At 42.8% G+C, this 25,726-nt stretch overlaps 1 protein-coding gene across 5 annotated transcripts in view; it reads right to left on the reverse strand.

The window, feature by feature from the left end:
* Nucleotides 1–25,726, reverse strand: part of BABAM2 (BRISC and BRCA1 A complex member 2) — a 395,194-nt gene that overhangs the window by 53,613 nt on the left and 315,855 nt on the right. For all 5 annotated transcript variants that reach the window (XM_007088867.2, XM_042982266.1, XM_042982264.1 and 2 more), the window contains exon 10: nt 25,588–25,670. In XM_007088867.2, the coding sequence (XP_007088929.1) occupies nt 25,588–25,670 (83 nt within the window). The remainder of the gene's footprint in view (nt 1–25,587; nt 25,671–25,726) is intronic.

Below are 25,726 nucleotides of genomic sequence, written 5' to 3' on the forward strand. Positions count from 1 at the left end.
ATTAGGCAGCAATACTGAAATGTCAAAGCACTGTTTATCTACATGCCGGCTGAAGCCAGAGAAGACTGGAAGGGTTTCTCATCAGTGTTGGTCAGGAATGGAATTACTGAAAGCTCTAGGCCTAGAAAGTTCCCAGAGCTATTTCAGCTTCTCCTTTAAGAAATCAGACCACGTGGCCTCAGTCCCTTGACCCCATAAATAACAGCTCCCAGGGAATGGAGGTGCTTTAGAAGAGAAAGATGAAATCACTGGTCCATTTGAAAAGTCCCCAGGAAATGGCCTGCTAAGCCCACTGCCTGGCTCCGACCAGGGCAGAGGCTGAGTCACCTACATCCCTCCCGACTCCGGATCAGGGGGCCAGCTGGAGTCATCCTGACTCTGCTCTTCCCCCTGGTGAGCGGCCAGCCCCGCAGAGGGCCCACTGAGGCCTGTCTGCTCCGGTCACTCCTGCTAGGTCTTCACTAATTCGGCCTCAGTCCCGGCCCGGCTGAGACCTGACCACAACCTGCAGGAGCTCTCCTTCGCCTCCACACCACCTATGGGCTCTGCTACACCCTGGCTCCTCTCTAGGACACAGTGCCCCTCGTCTTCCTTTCACCCCGCAAAACTGATGTTACTTAACCTGAGGCTCTCTTCTCTCATGTGAAACGGGGATAACCACTGCCTTCCAGGGTAGTGATGATGAAGAGTGACCCTGGAAGTGAAAGTGTGCCACAGGCTGCGAGCGTGCTCTGACTACCAGGTCCCTGCCTCCACCTCTGCCCCCTCAGCCTCAGCACACGGCCGCTGAGCCCTACCACATGCCTAATACCTTGAGGGGCACTGGGCACAACTGCATCACAATGTAAAACATCACTTAGGTGTAGTCTTGGGCCTTGGCAAGAAAATTAACTAGAATAATAAAGCAAATACATGTGACAATTACAGAATCATCCTAGAAAATATATGTTAAAGTCTCATAATTATATTATTTGGATCTAAGATGGGGGTGATCGGTTTAGAGAGAAAACTTGGGACAGTCTTTAAGAGGTGGTGCAAGATGGGGCACCTGGGTGGTTCAGTCAGTTGAGCGTCCGACTCTTGATTTTGGCTCAGGTCGTGACCTCACGGTCTGTGAGTTCGAGCCCTGTATCAGACTCTGCTGACAGCACGGAGCCTGCTTGGGATTCTGTCTCCCTCTCTCTTCTGCCCCTCCCCTGCTTGCTATCTATCTCTCAAAATAAATAAAAATAAACTTAGAAAAAATTATTTTTTAAAAAAGAAATGGTGTAAGAAAGACATGGAGGTCAAGGAGAGACCACAAAAAGGGACAACAAACAGGCCAAGGCTGAGGGAAGAGAAAGTCTGATGCACAAAGGGAGCCTGTCTACTGGAGAGACTAGCGGGTGCATCTGAGCAGAGAAGAAACAAAACGGAAGTGGTATTTCAATATGATAACTTGGTGGCAGGGTGCGAGGGCAAGAGACAAACCAGCTGGCCAATGAAACAGTCCTGGCGTGGAGTGGTTATATAATCTAGGGTGGGGGCATGGGAGAGGCAAACACAGGGATAAATAACCCCTTGCATTTTTATAGCAATGATGGTTTCTAATTTGCGCCCATGTGATTTAATCCTCACAAAATCCCTGTGAAGTGTGGGATAAGCACCAATCCCATTTCACAGATGCAGAACAGTCTGGGGGCCAGTATGTGGTGAGTGTGGAAACGCAAGCCAGATTTTCTGGCTGTGAGGTGGGTTCCTTCCACTATCCCTGCAGCTGTCAAGCAAGACTAGCTGTGCCTCAGACTTTCTAAGGAAGCTGTTTTTAAAATACAACAGAGTTCAGGGGCACCGGGCAGGGGGTGGGGGGGGGTGGGGCTCAATCGGTTAAACGTCCGACTCTTGACTTCGGCTCAGGTCATGATCTCAGGGTTTGTTGAGATTGAGCCCGGAGTCGGGCTCTGTGATGACAGCAAGGAACCTGCTTGGGTTCTTGGGGTTCTCTCTCCCCCCCTCTCTCTCTGCCCCTCCCCTGCTCTCTCTCTCTCAAAATAAATAAATAAACAACACCAAAAAAAAAAAAATACACAAGTTCAGCAACCATGCCCCTCCCTCTAATTCTGACGCAATAACGGAGAGGGGCTGGGAGAAGAGAAAGGCAGGGAGGTGTGGAGACGGCAGACCTTTTCAAGGTTCTGGAGGGGTTTGGATGCAGGGTCAGGGCTGGAACCACAGGCTACACTGTGTTGCATTACGTGGGGCCCAAGTGGACAAAGGGGGTAAAAGAGAAGGAGAAATCACACACCAGTCCATGGTTTGGAGCCTCAGTTCACACGTCTGGTTCTTCCATTAAAAGCTGGGTGAGGCAGATGTTCAATCCCGGGAATCTGGTGAAAACCGTCTCCTACACTGGGGTGTCGTATCAGCTATCTTTTATCTTCGCCAGCCAGAGTAAAAGAAGTTTTGCGGCATTCCAGGAGACCGTGCTGAGAGCAGTCGCTGTGAAGATGACTTCCTGTGCTGGGGACCATTGCTCTCCCCGCTCGGAGTGGGCATGGGTGCTGCTGGGCCTCCCTGGTCTCCCGTCTCCAAAGCTCTTATTACTCCACGTGCTGCCTCAGCCATGCTGGTCCCCGCTTCGTGCGTCTTTGTGAAGCCTTCTCCAAGCTTCCTCAGAACCTTCTTCAGTGTTCCACAGAACTTGGCAGTCTCTATCCCACTGCGGGCTTTCTTGGTCTCACAGACTTCGGCACTAGACAGCGAGCAACTTGACGGCAGGCACCACGGAGTACCATTTCGGACTCCCAAGTCTGAGAGGCTCAGTACCTATTTGTTTACTCTGTGTGGTGGCCACTGAATCTGAACCAAACTGAATAAACCTCTGTCCGAGTCGCAGCTTTTTATAACCCCTAACCATCCTCTGGACTAAAAGTAAACTTCTATCAAGCCACACCTTCACTTGACTATTCTGACTTACACTGAGGCCAGAATCCTGGAGTTGAGCCCAGTCAGCTTTCCCCTGATCTCTGAGCCTTTGCCTAAGCAATAGTTCACCTCTTTATTATGTGGGGTTCACGCTCTACTCCACTTTCCTCCCCAAAGCTACAAGTTTTAAAAGATTTTGCCTTAACGGCCATTTCCCCAGGAGATACCCACATGACTAAACCAAGGTGACACAATTCTAGACCAAAGCAAAAATTTTAGTATTTCATTTAGCTTGTACGATTTTATCAGGGACAAAAGTTTGATTTCTATTAAGCTTTGTGATTTACAGCTCTGAGCACAGTTCGGTCATAGACCTCCATCGCCGCTTTTGTGAAAAGTAAACTGGACCAACCATTAGAAAGAATCTCTTGGTCTCCTGCTCATCACACGACACCCTTCCTTCAAAGTAGAATCTTGAAACCTCCACATGTTTTCCCAAAAGAATGCTCCCAATTCTGCCTTCTCTTCCCCTCTTAAAACATATTTGTACCTATGCTTTCTGTACACTCTCTGCACACATGCCTACTGAAAGTTAATGCCTTTAACGATAGGAATCACCTCCACATCTACCATGTTCTTAGAACAGGAGGAGCGATCATCTAAGATTAAATGTTACTGATTAACATAAATGTCATAAGCTATGGGTAATCACCAAGCCCGAGCACACATTTGTGAAGCTTGAAAACCCATTTCAAACCTGCCATTTTCAAAGTGACAAGCAGAATCTTCCAGTATTACATTTTTTAGGTAACCTACAAGGTTGGCTGTTTCCCTTGCAACCAGTGGCCCCAGAAAGGAGAGATTTGGGGTGACACGTGCTTTTTGTATTTATCTACAATCTTTTCCAATACCATAGCGTTGTTTCAGTTTCAATATGTTAGTGGAATTCTTGCCGTAAGGGCATGGACATTTACCATATTACCCAAAGTGATCTAGAAATTCAATGCAATTCCTATCAAAATCACAATGGCACTCTTCACAGAAATGTCTTAAAATCCTAAAATTCATATGAAACCACAGAAGACCCTGAATAGTTGAAGCAATCTTGAGCCAGAAGAACAAATCTGGGGGCATCACACATCCTGATTTCAAAATATATTACAAAGCTCTAGTAATCAAAATAGTATGGTACTGACATAAAAACAGACACATGGACCGATGGAACAGAACAGAGAGCCTATCCACCCATTTACAGTCAACTGGTCCTCGACAAGGTTACCAACAACATACAACGAGGAAAGGCCAGTCTCTTTAATAAATGCTGCTGGGAAAACTGGACATCCACATGCAGAAGAACGAAATTGGACTTTTATCAAATCGTACACAAAAATCAACTCAAAATGGATTAAAGACCTGAATGTATGACCAGAAAACTGTAGAACTGCTACAAGAAAACATAAGGGAAAATCTTCCTGACACTGGTCTGGGCAATATTTTTAGATGTGACACCAAAAGCACAGGTAACTAAAGAAAAAATAGACAAGTGGGATTGTATCAGAAAATTAAAAACAGAACCACCACAGGATCCAGCAATCTCACCTCTGCGGATATATGCAAAGGAAATGAAAGCAGTACCTTGAAGAGGGGTCTGCACCCCCATGTTCAGTGTAGCATCATTCACATTGGCCAAGACAGACAATCTAAATATCTGTTAATAGGTGAATGGATCAAGAAAATTTAGTGTATATATACATACACACACACACACACACACACACACACACACACTGGAATATTATTCAGCCTTCGAAAAGAAGGAAATCCTGCCATTTGTGATTAAATGAATGAGCCCAGAGGACACTAGGCTACCTGAAATAAGTCAGATATGGAAAGACAAATATTGCGTGATCTTACATGAGGAATCTAAAAGAGTCAAACTCGAAGAGGCAGAAAGTAGAATGGTGGTTGCCAGGGACTAGGGTGGGGAGGGTAGGAAACAGGGAGATGCTGGCCAAAGAGCACAAATCTTCAGTTATGCAAGATAAGTAAGTTCTGGAGATCTAATGTACAGCATGGTGATTACAGTTAACAAAACTATATACTTGAAACCTGCCAGAAGAGTCCATCTTGTGTTCTCACCACACACACACCACACACACACACACACACACACACACACACACACACACACAGAGAAAAAAATGGTAACTGTGGTGTGATGAGTATGTGATCAATTAGCTTGCTTGTGATTTCACAGTGCATATGTATATCTAAACATCAAGTTGTACACCTTAAATATAGCTGACCCCTGAACAACATGGGTTTGAACTGTGTGAATTCACTTATACGCAGATTTTTTTCAATAAATACAGTATAGTACTGCAAATGTACTTTCTCTTATGATTTTCTTAATAACATTTTCTTTTTCTAGCTTAATTTATTATAAGAATACAGTATACAATACATAAAACATACTAAATATGTTAATTGTTTATAATGTCAATAAGGCTTCTGCTCAACAGTAGGCTATTCATTGTTAAGTTCTGGAGGAGTCAAAAGTTCTGTGTGGATTTTTGACCATAGGGGGGGTCAGCACCACTGACCCAACATGGCTCAAGGGTCCAATGTATATGAAACTTTAAATATTCAATTATAGCTCAACCAAGCTGGAAGAAGGGCAGGACATTTAAGAGGCTTGTTTCCTTCACGGTGTATTGACAGGTTGATCTCTCTTTCTTTGAAAAAGGAAACCAGAGGGGTGCCTGGGTGGCTCAGTCGGTTGAGTGTCTGACTTCAGCTCAGGTCATGATCTGACAGTTCATGAGTTCGAGCCCCGCGTTAGGCTCTGTGCCAACAGCTTGGAACCTGGAGCCTGCTTTGGATTCTATGTCTCCCTCTCTCTCTCTGCCCCTTCCCCAGTCATGCTCTGTCTCTCTCAAAAATAAATAAATCTTAAAAAAAAATTTTTTTGATTGGTTTAGAAAGAAAGAAAGAAAGAAAGAAAGAAAGAAAGAAAGAAAGAAAACCAGGAACTATCTGAGGTCACATCACTGCATTTGGAAGGACGGCTATCCCCATGGGGCCCATGTCACGAGAGGAGGAGGTCATGCTGGGGCACTGCCTGGGTAGGGGAGACCTTGAAAGAACGATCTTCCGGATGCAGCAGGAAGTGGCCCCGGTGGCAGGTGGTGGCTCTGGTCCAGCTTGAGGCCCAACCAAATTAAACACATGCAACCACCTTGCGTTTACAAAAGGTTAGGTGATGGGTGATGGGTGAAAACTCTAAGCCCCTGGGTCTGTGTTCTTCTGAAGAATTCTATACATGTGAAGCAGCCTCCTTTCATCTCAAACACTATCAGACAAGTTAAGCACTCCACTGCAACCCGGCTGTAGATGGTCATCTTCTATCCTTCCCATCTTTCAACTGGAAAAGCCAAATAAGATGTTCTCCATCCTTTTTTGCACCCGAGGCTCTGGAACATAATATGTGTACGTTGAGCCCATATTCGTGCACCCTCTGCACAACAGACTCCCACATCCCAGGGAAACAGGGCAACATCACATCACTGTAAGAATCAAGGGGGCGCCTGTGTAGCTCAGTCAGTTAAGGATCCAGCTCGTGGTTTCGGCTCAGATCATGATCTCACCGTCCGTGAGTTCAAACCCTGCACAGGGCTCAGCACTGACAGCGCCTAACCTGCTTGGGATTCTCTCTCTCTCTCTCTCTCTCTCTCTCTGCCCCTTCCCCATGCTCTCTCTCTCACAAAAGAAATAAACTTTAAAAAATTCTTTTCAATGAATCAAGAAATAATAGCATTTTATCATTGTGAAAAATAAAGCAAGGAAGGAAGGCAGAGCAGAAAGGGCTCAGAGTTTGAACACTTGGGACTCACTGAAATCATTCTGCATTTATCACCGGTGGGATCTTAGGCAGGTTACTGCCTCTCTGCTCTCTACTTTCCCATCTGTAGAATGGCAATCATGATTTTTATCTGGTAGGATTGTAAGGAATACATGAGATAATACAAATAAACCGTCTAGTGCAGTGATTATCTCACAGTGAGTGTTCCACAAATGACAATGACTAGTGTTGATTTGAATTGAGGGCCCAGACACTTTCTCTTCCACAGAAACAGCAGAAGGTATCAACAGACTGAAGGAATAATCATGCCATCTGGGTGGACAGTGGGTTGACTCTTTGTTCAGGAGTAGAAGGCAAAGGTGGTTTAGGTACAAGGAAATACACAACCGACAGCAGTAGTGGCCAAGAGCCCCTCCACGGCACAAGGGCCACAAAGCAGGTGCCACACACCACCTCCTAAAGGGCTTGTTCTTCGGTCTGGCCCTTTCTTAGAGACTTTAATGTTAATGTCTAGAACAGCAGGGTATATTGATGATCTTCTCATTTTAAGCTCCATAGGGGAGGGACCACATCTTATTCACGTCCCCGATATAGTGGATGGTCCAAGACGAGGGTTCAATAGTTTTTAATGGAATTAAAATACTGGGCTGAACCCTGTTTTCCAGGGACCGAGTAATGGGAAATAGTATACTTACTACATATAATGCCAAAGCAACATTCCTTCCAGCATTCTGTAATACGTACACTTAGCCAAGTACTGCTAAGTACTCTCAGGCTCTGCTAGAGCCTCTAATGTGCTCTTCCTGTAACAAAATGACAACACAAAGAACAAAATCCAAAATATCTCAAGATTCTTTTTATCGGGCAGCCCAGGTTTGTTTTTAATCTTTCCATAGCCTGTGTTCACATCTGTGGCCTCCCGTTCGTGGGCTCTGGAGCTATAAATCTAAAAGAAGACAGATAAGGCAGAAACCTTGTTAAACACACTCCCCACCAAGACGACAAACATTCAAACAGGAGTGGCCCGCCTTTATCTGGTCACCACCCAGGTTTGAGTCTGTTGCCCTTCTACAAAGGATTTGCTGTCTGAGAAGTGAACATTTTGCCCGGGAGACCAAAAGTCACTCCCCAGTCAGGTATTTCCCAAAGGAGCTGTACTATGTGTTCCAGAGTGCGGCTCTTTGGGTTGCTATAAAACGCCTTGATCTTGATCTAGGGTTGGACAGATGGGGTTTTTTTTGATAACCTCAGTCCATTTCCCTGGAAATGCAGGTATGTTTCCATATACTGACTCCTTCCAGGTGGAGAGATCACAGGATCCCGTCCAGAAGGCAGAGACTGCAAAGGCGAAATGTTCAGAAGAAGAGAAGTGGGAGAGAAAACAACAACCCAGAGGACTGTTCCGGATTGATTATTTACAGACTGTTTGACAGCAGCCAGATAAGGGGTGGATCCTGGCTGGCAACTATTACTGTGGTGCTTCCTTTAGGTCTCTCATTTTAAGATAAAGAAGAGGTGGCATGTTTATTAAGTACTTTGGTTGCCCTGGAAGTTGAGTATGTACCTGTGGCGATAACTGTATGGCAATGACTCCTGCTTGTTACAAGCCTCAGCTTTTGTTTGCTGAAATGCTGGACCTGGTCACATCTTTGTAGGTCTGGGATACTTTTAAAGGAACGGTATTTAGTACATTTAGATACACAAAACTTGCCCTTTGTGGGGAAGGATCAAGGTATAACTTTGCAGGATTTCTCTGCGGGGAGTTATCTCCACAGGAGACATCAAGTCACATTACTCACTGACGAGTATGAAGACCACGGAGTCAGTGGGCGAGCGTGACTGATTTAGTGGGAACTGCAGGGGAAATCCACGAAAACTGCAGGAGAGCAAGACGGGTTCTGAGCTGGGCGCCGGGGATCCTCATGGTGATGGGGATGTTCTGCATCTTGACAGTGCCAATGTGAATATCCTGGTTGTTGCTACTGTGCTAAGGTTGTTCAAGATGTCGCCACTGGAGGAAACTGGGTAGCAGGGACACAGGATCTCTCCGTATTATTTGTTACACTGATGCGTGACTATACAATTATCTCAGAACAAGAAGTGTTGAGAAACCATGAAAGACTATGTGGTAGATACTGAGAAGCATAAACAGAACTAGGGAAGGCGGTTTCTCCCTTGTTTTGGAAAACAGGAAAGTGGCGTAAGGCATAGAGGACGGCCCCAGACCCAGACGTGTGACCCAACGCAGACCCTTTACCCTTACCTTCCTCACTTTAAAAACAAGGATAATACTTGCCCTCCCAACTCCATGAGGTTTTGGGAGACTCAAATTAAAGGAGACGATAAATGAGCAAGTACTTTGAAATATTGTGAAGTCTTATACTGGATATTGAAGAGACATTTCTAATAACAACTGGGGAGTGACAGAGGCATTATATAAATCCCACCTAAATTTACAATAGCTGGAAAGCTGTACCTTCTCAGCCTTTGTGTTAACTCAGTAACCATGACTGAGGGGAGGTTAGGAATTGCACATCCGTGGCAACAAGACATCAAAATTTCTTGTTTTAGGTGCAGATAAGGTGTGGCATGTGCTTCTTTTCATGTAAGACGGAGGAAAATTAAGAATATATTCTTATATTTATTTTATCCACCTGAAGAAACTCTGAAAGGCTGAATTGAAAAACTAACAAAAGTGACAAGAATATGTCACACACCTGAAATGACTTTAACACTGTATGTCAATTATACTTCAAAAAGAAGTGATAACAAGAGAAACGGATTGAGCAGGGGTGAAAGAGATTTTTTTCACAGTGAGCATGTTTTTAAAAATTAGGTGAATATACTGCCTATTCAAACAATAAAATACAAAATTTTAAAAGGAGGGGGTGCCTGGGTGGCTCAGTTGGTTTGTGGGTTTGGGCCCCGTGTCAGGCTCTGTGCTGACAGCTCAGAGCCTGGAGCCCGCTTCAGATCCCGTGTCTCCCTCGCTCTCCGCCCCTCCCCCGCTAGCTCTCTATCTCTCTGTCTCTCTCAAAAATAAACATTAAAAAAAATTTTAAACGGAAGATTCTTAGGGAGAGTCCCTCTATTTTGTGTGTGGGAGGGACACTTTTGGTTTTTGTCGAAGCCTTAGTAGTTCCAGGAGTGTTAGGGTGGCTGAGTGTTATCACTGAAGGGTGTGTGTATGTGCGTGTGTGCAAGAACAAGCCTGCACATGCTCGAAAATTTTGGCCAAGTCCTACCTGCTTCCTGTTCTCCCAAACTGGAAATACCCAAGGATCGTGGAAGGTGAATCACCACAGCAGCTACCCCCTGCTTTCCAATTGTGTGTTCCTTGGCTCACTTTAAGAACCACCAATTTAATTATATTATTACCTTACATGGGGAGATTGAAGCGGACCAAACTCACTGGACAGGACAAAATGGGGTCCGAAATAGACACTGAGGTCTTCACCCCCACTTCTGCACTATAGCCACTGGCCAGTACTGCCTTGGTTCCTACGTGGCATAAAAAAACTAACGTTCTCAAGGTACCAAAGTGAAATCTGGGTTGTTTCGAAGTACTTTGTAGTTGTTAAAATCATCACATTTGGAAAATTGCAATCAAGAAGCCACTCTTTCTGACTGTGTTGGTTTTCTGCAGCCCCCATGATCTCTGGAATAATGGAAACAGTGAATGATGCTGGAGTAAACGGTCTCTGAACGTTACAGCATACAGTCTCTTTTTGTTTACTCTCTGTGGAGTCCACGGAGTCTGCGATCTTAGGCTGTTCATCTCCCAGAATAATGGGTCTTTTGAAGTATTCTGTCCTCTTGGGTGGAGGCCAGCTGAGCATGTTTTCATCTTCTTGTAAATACAGTGTTCAAGTGCTTCCCATCAAATAGGTTCTACCTTCTCATTGACCAACTGTGGTGGAACAGTCTGAACTGAGGGTTCTGGCCCACTCTATTCTTCCGACATAAAACAAAGGCTATGCACCATTTGGAGATGCTTTGTTCAGACCACAGTTCATTTCTGAGGTCTCAATCAAACAAGAGCTTAAGGATAAACTTTGCAAATTCTTTTTAATTTGTCTGACACAGAAGACAGTTTACAATACATGTGAGGTTTCCAAGCTGCAGCCAAATGAAAAATAGGAAATTTAAGCGTAGCTAAAGAGATTTTTTTTTTAAAGACAATGTTCACTGGGAAAAGCCTCCTGGAATCTGAGTACACTAGACTGTAAGTTTCTTTAGAAAAAGAACATGTCCCATTCGGCCCTATATCTTTAGTATTCAGCATGGTGCCTGGCACAAAGAATATGCTTAAACGCTCATTGGAGTCAAATGCACCTGTCACCTGGGAGTACATAAAAAGGCAAACCCCATTCCTACAAATGTTCAGGACTATAAAGCTGAATGAGACTCTGCATCTAACTTGAAAGGCTAACTGGGAAAATGCAAGGAACTAAATTTGTCTCTTCACTGGGAAACAAACCGAGTGGGAACAATGGTTTAGGTCAGAAATTGCAGGGGTTGTTTAAAAAGTGAGTGTTAGTTACCTGGCCTCAATCACACTCAGATTCCTTTCTGCAATTATCTTCACTAGGCTCACCTGTATGCAAAGTTTGCTGATTGCTGGCAGGCACTATGGTTTCCCTGGAGACAGGGAATCCTAATCCACCTTTTCAACACCCCGGAGAGCTCAAAAGACTCAGAGTACAAAGAGACAGATTCACAGCCGGGCACATCAGAAGTAACACCGGGAGAACCCTGTAGGACCTCGTGTGCAGAAAGGAACTAGGAATTAGGATCCCTCCCCATCAGGTAGACTGGTCGTATGCATATCTAGGGTCTTCTAATTGTTTTAGAAAACGCAATATAGTGTCCCACCATTTCCCCACTTCTTTCAAATCATGGCATCATCAGAGAAATGGTGTGATGTTTTGGCACGCTGGGAAAAATGCGTGAGGCCAGCAGAGGTTGCCCACATGGGATCCAGCTTCCATAAGAACTACAGTGATTAGTAGCCTCTTCCCAAGCCAGTGGTGTGCCCCAGCACGTAGACTGGGAAGCTCTAGTGAACTGCTGAGAATGAGAGTTTGGAATGAAAAGGTCTTCCTTCCAATGCTGTTTCCTTCAACTACTAGCTATGGGACACCTGGCAACTAGTTTCCTTTAGTGTAAAATAGGGATCTGTTTTATAGGGCGGCTGAGAGAATTCTATGGGATTATGAATATACTTAACACAGTAATTTGCACACAGTGATCACTCAGCAAATAATACATTCAACAATGGCATTACTATTATTATTGTTACCTATTATTAGAGGTCACTTCTTATCACCAGTAACCTCTGATTGACAATGAGTTAGAGAAAAACACCAGGTTGACTGAGACTGACGAAAGTCTGCCAATAAGATGCCTGCCTACAAATGAATTGTGTCTTTTTTTTATTGTGGTAAAGTATACAGTAACATAAAAATTACTATTTAAACCATTTTTAAGTGTACAGTTGAGAAGTATTAAGTACATTCCTTTGTTGTGCAACCATCACCATCATCTATCTCCAGAACAATCTCATCTTCCCAAACGGAAACTCTGTCCCCATGAACCAACAATTCCCCACTCCTTGTCTCCTCAGCCCCTAGTCACCTCTATTCTACTTTCTGTCTCTATGAATTTCACTACTCTAGGTACCTCAAATACGTGGAATCACACAGTATTTGTCCTTTTATGACATGTTTTGACATTCCCTTTGCCCTCACCTGACTGAAGGCAATGGCTTAACTTTAGCCAAGGGTCATTCTCAGTCCAGAAGCCCAAAAGCCTCTTTCAGGACATCCTAGGTCAGGCCATGTCAAGAATCTGAACCATATTTATGGGAGGAAAACTGTATCAATAAGGTCCAAGTTCCAAACCAGATCCTGTCCACCGTGAAGCATGACTGAATCCTTTCGTTAAAGGTTCAGTTGGGCCAAATAGTTCTGAATCATCTGAACTGGGGATGGCTGGGGGTTTGTACAGACTCCAGGAATAGACTCCAGGCCAATAAGCTGTTTGATGACAGCCTCTACCACACATTTGTTTTGTGTGAATGTTCACTCATTCTTCGCTTGGATTTCCATTGGCTCATAAAACTCAACATATCCCAAACTGGGCTCAACATTTCCAAATCTGTTCCTCCTAATGTAGTCCCTACTTCAAATGATTGCATCATTAGCAGTCTGGATGTCTAATCAACAAATCTGGGAATCATCCTAATTTTCCTTAGACCTTCACTTTGGTTGGGATCAATCACTAAATTTTGCCAGTTCCACTTCCAAAGTATTTCTTGAAACAGTTCCTTTCCCTCCATCCCTGTTATGGTTGTGCTCATTCAGGTCTAATCATCTTTTGCCTAAAATATCTTTTTAGGTGTCCTGGTCCCCATTCCAAATCATCTTCAACATAATACCAAAATAGTCCCTTTCTTTAAAAAGCAAATTATGCCACTTCTCTACTGAGCACACTTCAATTAACTCCTAGCTCTCCTCAGGAGAGAGTCCATATTCATTAGCCTGGTATACAACTCTCTGAGTTCTGGTCTCTGACTGCCTCTAACTCAATCTCTCACAACTCCCCAGGATCCAATACACATTTGAGAAATTCTAAACGGCTTACTGCTCCTCGCTCTGTTTCTCCCCTCAGTGCATTTGTTGATGAGAGCCCCTTGCCTGAAATGCTCTTGCAGCCCTCCTGTGCTACTGGGCTGGGTGCCCCTTCTCTGTGTTCCCATAACACCTGGTGGTTGCCTAGCATTACATTTGAAATGTTGCATTGTTGTTTTTCTATGTTCATCTTCCTTAATAGACTGTGAGGCATTTTAGAGTGGGTGGCATTCCTCTTGTTATCCCTTGAGTCTTGACTGCCTCAACCAGAGCAGGTACTCAACATATGGTACATGAAGAATTAAATCAACAAATTATTGCATAGGTCAGATCTGGAGGCCACTGGAAGGAAGGAAGGAAGGAAGGAAAGAAGGAAAAGAGGGAGGGAGGGAGGGAGGGAGGGAGGAAGGGAGGGAGGAAGGGAGGAAGGAAGGAAGGAAGGAAGGAAGGAAGGAAGGAAGGGAGGAAGGAAGGGAGGAAGGAAGGGGGGTTAGGAAGGAAATACACGTTGGAAAGGAAGAAGTAAAACCGTTTTTATTTGCAGATGACATGATCATGTAAATAAAAATTCTAAGAAATCCACTAAAGGTCAATATGCAAAAATCAGTGGTATTTCTATATACTAACAATAAACAAGTAGAAAATGAAAAATTTTAAAAGAACTCCATTCATAATAGCTTAAAATATACTTAGGAATTAATTTAACAAGAGATGTATAAGACCTGTATACTGAAAACTATAAAACACTGCTATGGGAAACTAAAGAAGATCTAAATAAATGAGAACCTAAAACATGTTCATGAATCGGGGGATTCAATATTTCTAACATGGCAATTCCCTCCAAATTAAGTCACAGTTTGAATGCAATCTTAATCAAGTTTTTAGTGAAAATAATTGACAACCTAATTAAAATGTATATGGAAAGGCAAAGGACCTAAACAGAGAAAACAATTCCAAATAAATATTCGTAAGATTAAAGGACTTATACTCTCTGAATTCAAGACTTACTATAAAGTGAAGGCACAGACATGCAGATCAATGGAGCAGAGTATAGGTACAGAAACAGATCTACACTTATATGTTCAGCTGATTTTTGACAAAGGTGCCAAGGTAATTCAAAGAGGAAAGGATAGATAGTCTTTTCAACAAATGGTGCAGGAACAAATGGATATTAGCATAGAAAAAATATATAAACCATTATATATTACCTTACCTCACACCATACACAAAAATACCTCCCTTACCTCACACCATACACAAAAATTAACTTGAAATGGACCAGAGACCTACATTTAAGAGCTAAAACTATGAACGTACAGAAGAAAACAATGTAGAAATTCTTCCTGAACTAGATTGGGCAAAAATATCTCAAGCAGGACACTAAAAGTACAGCCTGCAAGAATGCAAAGTGGTGCAGCCACTGTGGAAAACATTATGGAGTTTCCTCAGAAAATTAAAAACAGAATTATCATATGATCCAACAATCCCACTATTGGTATTTACCCAAAGAATACAGAAACACTAATTCAAAAAGATATATGCACCCCTATGTTTACTGCAGTATTATTTACAATAGCCAAATTATGGAAGCAGCCCAAGTGCCCATCGATAGATGAATGGATAAAGATGTAACACACACACACACACACACGCACACACACACACACACACACACACACACACACACACTGGAATACTACTCAGCCATAAAAAAGAATGAAATCTTGCCATGTGTAACAACATGGATGGATCTAGAGTATATAATGCTAAGTGAAATAAGTCAGTCAGAGAAAGATAAATACCATATGATTTCATTCATATGTGGAATTAAGAAAACAAAAAAGAAACAAACCAATAAACAGACTCTTAAAGTATAAGTTACCAGATGGGAGATGGGTTGGGGGGGGGAGGTGGGATGAGTGAAACAGGTGCAGGGTATTAAGAGTACACTTATCACGATGAGCACTGAGTAATGTACAGAATTGTTGAATCACTATATTATACACCTGAAACTAATATAACATGATATGTTAACTATACTGAAATTAAAAATTTGTTAAAAAGTACATCCATAAATAAAAAAGTGACAAAATGAACTTCATCAAAATTAAAACTTTTTGCTCTTTGGAAAAAAACAGTTGAGAAAATGAAAAGGCAAGCCACAGGCTGGAAAAAAAATGTGTAGAGTATATAACTGACAAAGGGCTGGCATCTAATATGTATAAAGAATTCATGACTCAAATAGAAGATAACAACCCATTTAAAATCAGGAAAAAGACTTGAACAGACATTTCACAAAATAACTTACTTGGCAAATAAGCACATGAAAAGGTGGTGCCCAACATCACTAATCATGAGTGATGTTGAGCCATAGTTTCATTGTCCATTAAAACCACAATGAGATAATACTACGTACCTATCAATGGCTGAAATTAAAAGGATTGATAATGGCAAGGGCTGGAGAGGATGTGGAAGAACCAGAACTCTCATATGTTGTTAGTGAGAATGTAACAAGTTACCGCCCTCTGAAAAGCAATATAGGACTACAAAACTGAGTTAAACACATATTTACTATATGATCCAGTATTCTTTTTACCCAAGAGAAACAAAATATTATGTCCACACAAAGACTTGCACTTAAATTATGTTCATAGGAGTATTCTTTTTTTTTAACGTTGATTTTTTTTTGAGAGAGAGAGAGAGAGAGAGGACATGAGCAGGGGGAGGGGCAGAGAGAAAGGGAGAAGAGAAACCCGAGCAGGCTCCACACAGCACAGAGCCTGATGTGGGGCTCAATCTCATGAAGTACGAGATTGTGACCTGAGCCAAAAATCAAGAGTTGAACCCTCAACTGACTGAGCCGGAAGCATTATTCTTACTGGCCAGAAACCGGAAACACATAAAATGTCCGCTGCATGGTAAATGGGTAAATAGTAGAATGGGAAAATGGAATACTACTCAGCAATAAACAAGAATGAAGTACCGGCACATGCACAACATGGATGGATCTCAAAAACATTACGTTAAGTGAAAGCGGTCAAATACAACTTGATTCCATTTTTATGAACTCTATACATTCTATGAAAGAATAAGCTACAGAAACAGAAAATGGTCAGTGACTACCTGGGGCTGAAGGTCAATAGGGGGGATCCGCTGCAAAGACGTTTTAAAGATGAAAAACTTTTTAGGGTGATGAAAAATGTGTCACGTCCTGACTGTGGTGCTAGTTCTGCGTCTGTATGTGGTTGCCAAAATTTATTATTCACTTAATAAGGGTGAGTTCTACTGTAAGTTATAGTAAAGTTATAGTAAGTGATACCTCAGAAAAGACAGGGAAAAAATGTCTCATGGACTTATGAGAGTTGAACTTGTGTTTATCAGGGAGCATATAATATGCAAAAGACAGGTCATTAATCCTTAAATCTGAGCACTGTTTTCCGGTATTTTCCTTACGTTGAACAGTTCTTCAGGCCAGCGTTCACACATATTGCTGCAAAAGTATTTCCCTTGCCTAGGAGTCTTAGAATTCAGCCATTCAAACATAGGAAAAATACTTAATTGGATTGCAGAAACCTGGCTTCTAGTCCTGTTCTCCCCTGACGTTACGCATGGCTGAGGGTGAGGTCCTCAGACACATCTGAGCTCTGTAACACGGAGTTTTCCGAGATTCTCAGTCAGAGATCTGTACACCTCCCTTCACCTCCCACTCCGCAAGGTCTTGGATCGAATTTGGGTATCTGGGAACTTGCACAGGAAGAATGTGGATCTCTACACTCACTGCCTTGAACTGAAATTTAGCGTTTCCTCCAGTTAGGAATGCAGATAACAATCTACAGCAGTATTAGCAGTACCTTGCCTTTGTTGTCATAAGACATTGCAGATACTTTTATATCACATGGCAGGTGTTGCCCAGATCTTAAAGTGTTCTTCAATGCTCATCACTATTTCCAAATTACAAGGGTTATTAGATTTGCCACTGGATATTGTTATTTAAGGTTGTTATCAAAGAAGCTCATATTCTGTGTCATACGTTTTTAAGTGTATGATTAAATCACTTTTAATGACTTGATAATATTTTTTAATAGAATCAGCTTCCTTTGCAGTACTATATATTTTATTTTATACATTTTAAAACACTGTTTGAAGAATGGATCCACAGGGTTTTTCAAAGGGGTCTTTGGCACAAAAATGTTAAAAGTCCCTTCCTGGGCTAGATGATCTCTAACCATTCGTTCTAGTGCTAAGAATTCTATTCAAAACTGACAGAGAGACTCAATGACTCATATTCTAAATGCGATAATTAAAAGCACTTTGAAACGAAGGTGATAAGCAAACGTCAAGACCTTATCTTCTACAGGCCCATGGGTGAAGTGATGTTTTAATAATTTCACTCTGTATTTTCTTAGCTAAATTATGGGGAAAGAAAATGGGTGGTGATATCCATTATTTGGGTCCACATCTCTTCTTTTCCAGGGATTTTCAAAATTCATGGGTCCTGACTTATTTGGATTCTAATTTGAACAAACCAATTGGAAAAGAAAAAAAAAACATATATGAGACAAATGGGGAAATTTGAACACAGACTGTTATTAGATGATATTAAACAACATTATAATTTGTTACTGTATTGTAACATTCTAATATTGTTGTTTTGGATACATCTTTTCAAAACTCCTGGGGCACCTGGGTGGCTCAGTTGGGCATCTGACTCGATTTAGGCTCAGGTCATGACCTCACGGTTCGTGAGTTCAAGCCCCGCATCGGGCTGCGTGCTGACAGTAAGGAGCCTGCGTGGTATTCTCTCTCCCTCTCTCTCTCTGCCCCTCCCCTGCTTGTACTCTCTCTGTCTCTCCAAAAATAAATAAATAAACTTAAAAAACAATTTTTAAAAAATCCTCACCTGTTCGAGATACACACTGAGGTATTTATAGGTGAAATGATATTTCACATTTGCTTCAAAATATTCCAGAAAAAATTTTAAATTAAATTAAAAAGGAGGAAGGGGTCAATGAAACAAGATAGACAAAGATGCAACATGGGTGATGGGCACATAGGGGTTTATGATATTTTTCTATTTTTGTGTTTGAAATTTTTTTAATGTTGATTTTTGAGAGAGAGAGAGTGTGTGTGTGTGGGTGTGTGTGTGAGCAGGGGAGGAACAGAGAGAGAGGGAGACACAGAATCTGAAGCAGGATCCAGGCTCTGAGCTATCAGCACACAGATGTGAGGCCTGAACTCAGAAACTGCGAGATCATGACCTGAGCCAAAGTCGGATGCTTAACTGACTGAGCCACCCAGGTGCCCCTGTGTTTGAAATTTTTGTAATAAAAAGTTTTTTTTTAAGTTTATTTATTTATTTTGAGAGAGACAGAGACAGCATGAGTGGGGGAGGGCAGAGAGAGAGGGAGACAGAGAACCCTAAGCAGGCTCAGCGCTGCCAGCGCAGAGCCTGACATGGGGCTCGAACTTAAAAACCCGTGGGATCATGACCTGAGCTGAAACCAAGAGTCAGAAGTTTAACTGACTGAGCCACCCAGGTGCCCCAAAAGTGTTTTTTAAAAGAAGATTCATAAGCCATCAGGATAAATCCTGGCCACAGAAATGTTTGGATTGTACTCTGTTTAAAAAAAGAAACAAAAATCCTGCAAAGGAGCATGGAGTTCCTATCACTCCTTCTTGTCTTAGAACCTGAGCTGCTCTCCTACTTCCAGTGCCCATTTGGCTCCAACCTTGTAGGTTTGCATTTGCAGGACTTTGTATAATCAGCCATTATAACTGACCACATTAACTATATCTAAAAGCAGGTTAAATCTAGTCTTTGATAGCCAATAGCCGGTTAATTCTTTAATTAACTCATTAGTTATGTCTTTCTATAGCCACAGAGTGAAACCCTACTCAAGCCGGCATGTTTGCGCCACTGGCCAGGGGCTTATAGCTGGGCAAACTGTCATCACCACTGAGGAGCGACACCAGCTTGCTGCCTTGCTGCCTTCAGATCGGTACTGTCTTTGGTGCGATGTCCACTGTCTACACGTATCTCCCCATGCCTGGGTGAACACTTCTGTTCCTGGAGCTTACAGGTTCTCTGGGAAGCTCCAAAAGCTTTCAAAATTCAACACACACTTGGGGATACTGCCAACCAATCATCTGAAATAGTACAGTAATGCAGTCTAGCACGTGGGCTCTGGAATCAATGCCTGGATTTCAAACCCTAGCTCTGTCACAGTGAGTGTATTTACTCCTTCTGTGCCACAGTTTTGTCATTTGTAAAATACAGTAATACTTGTAATTATCCTCAGAACAGTGTTATGTGGATTAAGCCACATAATACCATATATGCAAAACACTGAGAGAAGTGTCTGGAGCATGGTATATGCTCAACACTTGCTAACTGTTACTACTGTAAATATTATCTTTAACAACAGCAAAAGTTTTACCCCCAAAATAATGCCCCTGTTTCACCAATGTCAGTAATACTTTAAAATTAATTCTAAGAAAAGATGATACTGAGCTGGATCAATACTCTAAAAGTTATTCTTTGTAAACCACTTCCTTTCACTGAGTTACATGCCTTCTTGGGTTACCATGTGTTCATTTCAAAGCAGCTGCATACAATTTTAAGTCAAAATCACTGAATTTTAATGCCCTTTCTCCGACTGGATAAACTCACCTTAGCAATTACTTTAATCCAACAATCACAACTGAGAGGACTCACACAATATATATGAGAGAGAATAGGGAAAGAAATCACCGCATGGTGATCGTGCATCCGATTTCAACCTCCTTCCTTACGAGAAGTCCTTCAAGGTCATTAAAAAGGAGTCACATAAATCCAAGGTATTAGAATGAAAAGGATATACCCAAGAATACTTTAAATTGATGAAATAAATGCTCAAACCAGAGCCAGAAATTACAGAAAAAGACTTTTCTAGAAAGAAGTAGACTCTGAAGATGAAACCGGACTTTCAATTTGAATCAAAATGGTGACAGTGGTCGCTAAAGTTCTACAGTTTTCAGGTTGTAAACTGTGAACAGGGTGTGCTTCTGTATATAATCAAAAGATGAAAACCGCTTTACCCACCAGAGCTAACCACTTTCAAGGAAGTCCGGGAAAAAAATTAACCAAAATGTTTAAAGTATCTGAAGGACCAATAGTTCTCTTAATCAAAGCAAAAAGGCATTTAGAAAGTAGATTTTCTTTTATCTTTTTCCATATTCTTTTATCTCTTTGAACAATAGAGAACTGATTAATTTTACTTTTTATTCATAATCAATTTTAGCTCCTGCTACTTTGATAGCTATCATTCCTACTAGAAATGAGAAAATTAAGCCACAAATCTTCATAGATGCCTCATCTGAAGTAATCATATTAATTCTAAAATAATATTACACTTTCTCTAGATTCACTGTGAAATGAATTCTAACACTGAAATGAATTCTAACATTGTGGTTCCAATTTTAATCACTTCAGTGATTCTGATTTGTTCTTTAAATCTATTTATTTATATAACAATGTGACTTGTATCCAAAAAGTAAGCAAGTTTTGAAAAACCGCACGATGTTGGTTTTTACCGAATTAGCAGCCATCTCGCTTGTCGCTATAAAGACACGATGTTGATTCTGTGGCGAGGACATGAGCCCACCCCACTTTGCCGAGGAACTAGTCTTTCCCGACCGGCCTAACACCACCTTCCCTCGGTCTCTTTTGCAGCCCCCTGCTTTGTTCCGTTATATCACTTGTCAGCATTTGAAATTTATACAGTTGATAGTTTTAGTTCTTTATTGTCTGTCTCTCTCACCAGACTTGATTAGGGAGGGTCTCTCTCTTTTTCTACATCTCTCTCTTACGTATAAAACGTATGAAGCTCTCTCCCTGCCCGCTCTTTGTGCCTGGCATATGGTAGGCACACTCACAAGCTAGTTGTCTTAAAAAGATACACCACCGTGATTCACCATTATCTGACCTCCTTTCTCATCAACCAGACCAGGGGTTGCAAACATTTTTGGTACAGGGTCAACGAGTCAGTATTTTAGGCTTTACCACCTCTGTTGCCTATTCTTTCTCCTCCCACTTCCAATAACTCTTTAAAAACACAAAAACCACTTTTAGCTTAGGGCCGTATGAAAACAGGCTGAGGGTGGGATTTGGCCTGCAGGGTACCGTTTGCCAACTCTTATGCCAGGCTCTAAGTTTCTTCAGAGCGAAGCCTGAGTTATGGACCCATTTCTGTCCCCTGGGACCTATCATAGTCCTAAGCACATACAGGTTCTCAATAAACCCAGAACTCAGTTGCATTGGGTTAAAGTGATTAGGTCAGGGGCAGAGAAGATAAAAAATTAAATGGAACAGCCCAAATGGTCAGATTTAGAGCAACAGATATTTTGCCACGGAGACCTGGCTTGCGGTCCAGGCCGGATGACTCAAAGGGTCGCTTACCAAGGATTTACGGGTAATGAGAAAAGACAGCATCTCATACGATCACACACTCCCTCGCTTGCCTTGGGAGTCACAGACCTCAATACCCTCCACTTCCGAGCAGCGATCCTGCTACCGTGGGCTGGTGCCTCCTCTCATATCTACTTAGAGTACCACTGCCTGGGACCATGAAGAAGAGCTGATGTTTTTCCCAGTGGTTGCTTTTATTCTGTGTTACCGTGCTTTGCTGTCTGGTTCTCTTGTCACCCAGCATTCTCAGAAGGTGCTGGCTTAAAGGTGACATGTCCCTCCAGAGCTCGGCAAACACGGAATTACCTCCGTAACCACTACAGATAATTCTCACATGCTGGCTGGGAAACCTTCCTGAACACAGTTTTTGGATGGGAGCACTCCCTGATTCTTGCATGGTTCCAAGTCTTGCAGTATGTTGATAATGGATGAAGGAAGGAAAGAAAGAAGGAAGAAGTGGACAAAAACTCTCCACAGCCATGATCATGGCCCCGTCCCCACTCCTGAAACCGTCAGAAAGCTGGGAGGTTGCAGAGGCTCCTGAGAGAACCCAGAATATGTACAATGTTTTCCCCGAGGACATTCTTGCTTCCGCACACTCTAGCAAAGTGTGAGGTCAGAGCCGCCTGCCTCAAGAGAGAAGCGCCTCTTTCCTCTGGCATCCAAAATGCTCAGAATTATTACCAGCACCTGCCCTAGTGACCGAGTTCTTCCCGGGCCTGGGAAAGGGGGAGAAAGGAAGGAGAGCAGGGATGTTATCCGGTGTCCTGCCAGGTGCTCACTCTCCATGGAGCAGCGGGGCCAGCCATGGAAGACTGGCTCCATCCCCAGGCACTTCCCTCCTTGTTCATGTTCTTGAGATCTCAGAATAATTCACTGCCATGTTCTTTCAGGAAGTCGCTGCCACCCTGTATTCGCTTCCCTGTCCTCATGGAAAGAAACAAGGGAACAAGTGGCCCCTTGGGTGCTGTAACCAAGCAGGCAGACACTGAAAAAAGGTGAGTGTCAGATGCTTAACTGCGTGACGGAACAAAACACATTGTCCAACCAAGCTTCACTTTGATGCAGCAAGTCCTACGTTTGTTTTAGACACAAGAAAGAAGCAGAAGGGTGAGAATAATATATGTAAAGGCAGGCTGCGTGTTGATGATGGAGCAGGAAATAGCATCTAGCCCCATGATTCACAGACGAGGTCATATCCGCCAAGGAGCCACGAGTGCAGGCAGTAATGCTAAGAGACAAGGGGCAAGCAGCCTGGGGAGGAAGAGAGTAACGGCCTGAGGAAAACACTCCGGAAAAAGTAAATTAAACGAATCCCAAAGCCCTAGTAGCTGTTGTAAAGAGTGACTGTGGGTTCTACATTTCTGAAGAAGAGAACCACAACTAAGTGGAAACGTGACTCTGGGACTTCATGTTGCACATCTGACTTGGAAAAGCGAAGACAGGAAGGTGGAGAAGGAGCTGTAAGAAACACCGGACCCGTGGTACCAGGGGAAATATTCTTTGGGGGACAGACCTTCCAAAGGAACAGGAACCGCTCTAACACCACGTGTACCGATGAGGGAGGGCAGGAGCTGGCAGGTGAGTTCTCCCTCAGCCCCGTGCAGCCCTCCTGCTCGCCGCCACCAGAAGAGTCATTGTTGAGTCGCATGCGGAAGACACAGGTGAGAATGAACAATGGCAAGAGTATCTTTTGTACCTTCATATCTGATAGGATCTGACATCAAGATTTTGGGAAGTAGAATCATGGCTGGAAAACCGAAATAAGTTTCATTTAAAGAGCTGAGATTTCATGCCACTGCGGTTGAGCATTCCTCTAATTTCACGTTTGCAATTATCCTTCTGTGCGTCCCTCCTTCTGTGTCCTTTTCTCACAGCCACTCTGGGTGGCTTTCTGACTGTCACCACCACCATTCGAGGCAGGGTACAGGCCCCCTCTTGCTGGGCTGGGCTAGGGGAACCGCGCCAACCAAATCACCCAGGCACCTGTCCAGGGTCATGAGAGACGAACCAAGAATGTAATCAGGATCTGGGGTCGGGTTACCAGGCTAGAAGCAGACTCGCTGGGATCAAGATGGTGTGCAAAGTGAATGTGGCAAATAGGAAATGGGATCTCACAAGGGAATTAGGACTCAGAATGAAAAAAACAAAACAGCAACACATAAGATGAGAATCAAAAGTGGTGGCTGGAAGAACCAGTAGGGCCACGTGAGATGACCAGCAGAGAGGAGGTTGCCAGGAGGCCTTGACTGTGAGGCTTCCTCTTCCACCTGGCCCTGTATTACGGGTTAAGCTCCATATGCGAATGTCTCCACAGGACTTAACAACCAGATCCCCAGGGTACATATGAGGAAATGAAAGCAGAGGGAGGCTCGTCCCAGTGATCTGAACATCATGTAACTAGTTGGAGGAACACCCAAGATTAAATCTCTTTTTATCTGTGCATAGAATGAATACACTGCGATATGCTTGCATTCCTCAGGTGCATGTAAAGAGATGATCCCAATGCAGGACTAGCTATAGAGTAGAAGCCCAATGTGAAGCACTTCATGAAGAGGTGTTTATCATTGGGAAACACCTCAAAATCAGAGCCAAGGCTCAGTTATCTCTGTGCAGATTATACCATGGTATTCGAGGCTTTCTGTCTCTGTCTCTTACTGTCTGTTGGTGTGAAATGGGGTAAGACAAAGGAATTTAAAAACTATTTTTTAGTCTAAGCAAATCGCAACCAAGAATGTCCGTCTGCTGGGGAAACAAAAATCCCCAAGTCAATGGCTTTATACTGTCTGAGGGCCTGGTTAAATAGGGCCAAGGCTCCTCTTCCTGGAATAGTTTATTAAGGTCTAGGGTAGTTTTATCCACTGAATGAAGTCAAGCCAAGCCCGCTGCTTTTCTGTAATTTGATTTGTGAGAGCTGGAATTACGTGTCTTCGGCTTAAAGACTGGGCATTTTGCAGAGCAAACCTGGCACCATGGGTTAATAAGTTTTATATAACCAAAAATAAATGAGAGAGACTTCAAATTATCCATCAGGAGAAAGGTGGACCAAAGTTTACTGACTCGCTGATTAACGTAACACAATAAGCATTTAAATATGCCTATCTGTGGAATAAAAATGAAAAGTGACACCGGGGATACATTCCAACTTGTCTCACCTTTTACATATCTATTATGTGTTATCAAAGATGTAGTCTTTTCCCTTAATAAGGATGATAACCACATGACCAAAACAAGTATGTTTTGAATAATCCTGAAAGTTTTGGAACCTCATGCTGGAAAGATGCTTTGAAATAGGAATCTGGAACCCTGAGTTCTTAAACTCCAGGTTTCTCAAACTCAGCACTATTGACAGTTTATACCCAAATGATTTTGTTGCTGTTGGAGTGCTGTTCTGTGCATTGTAGGATGTTTAGGCAACCTCCCAGCTCTCTACCCACGAAATGCCAGTAGCAACAACCACCATCCCCACTCCCCTCCTGCTCAATCGTGACAATCAAAAATGTCTACGGACACCGTCAAACATCTGCCGAGGGGCAAATTATACGTGGTTGAGAACCACTGGTCTAGAGATATTTTCTCTTTAAGACCACGTGGTAAATATACTAAAGTAAAAGGAATCACAGCAGGGCGCTAAAGGTTTTCACAGCCATTATTACATAGTTTTATCCACTGAATGAAGTCAGTACATGGACGTACATGCAAATGAATGTAGGCTGACGTGCTCATAGCAAAAGTATACTCACTGTGTACAAGAAAACAGAAATCTTTCCACATCAGCAGCAGAGTGAGTTTTGTAAAGCCTTCTGCATCATATTCCACGACACCTCTGGGTGATAAGAACACACACACAAAGAAGAAACCCTCATAAAAACAAGGCAGAAA

This window comes from Panthera tigris, chromosome A3 (assembly GCF_018350195.1).
Source record: "Panthera tigris isolate Pti1 chromosome A3, P.tigris_Pti1_mat1.1, whole genome shotgun sequence".
Lineage (NCBI taxonomy): Eukaryota > Metazoa > Chordata > Mammalia > Carnivora > Felidae > Panthera > Panthera tigris.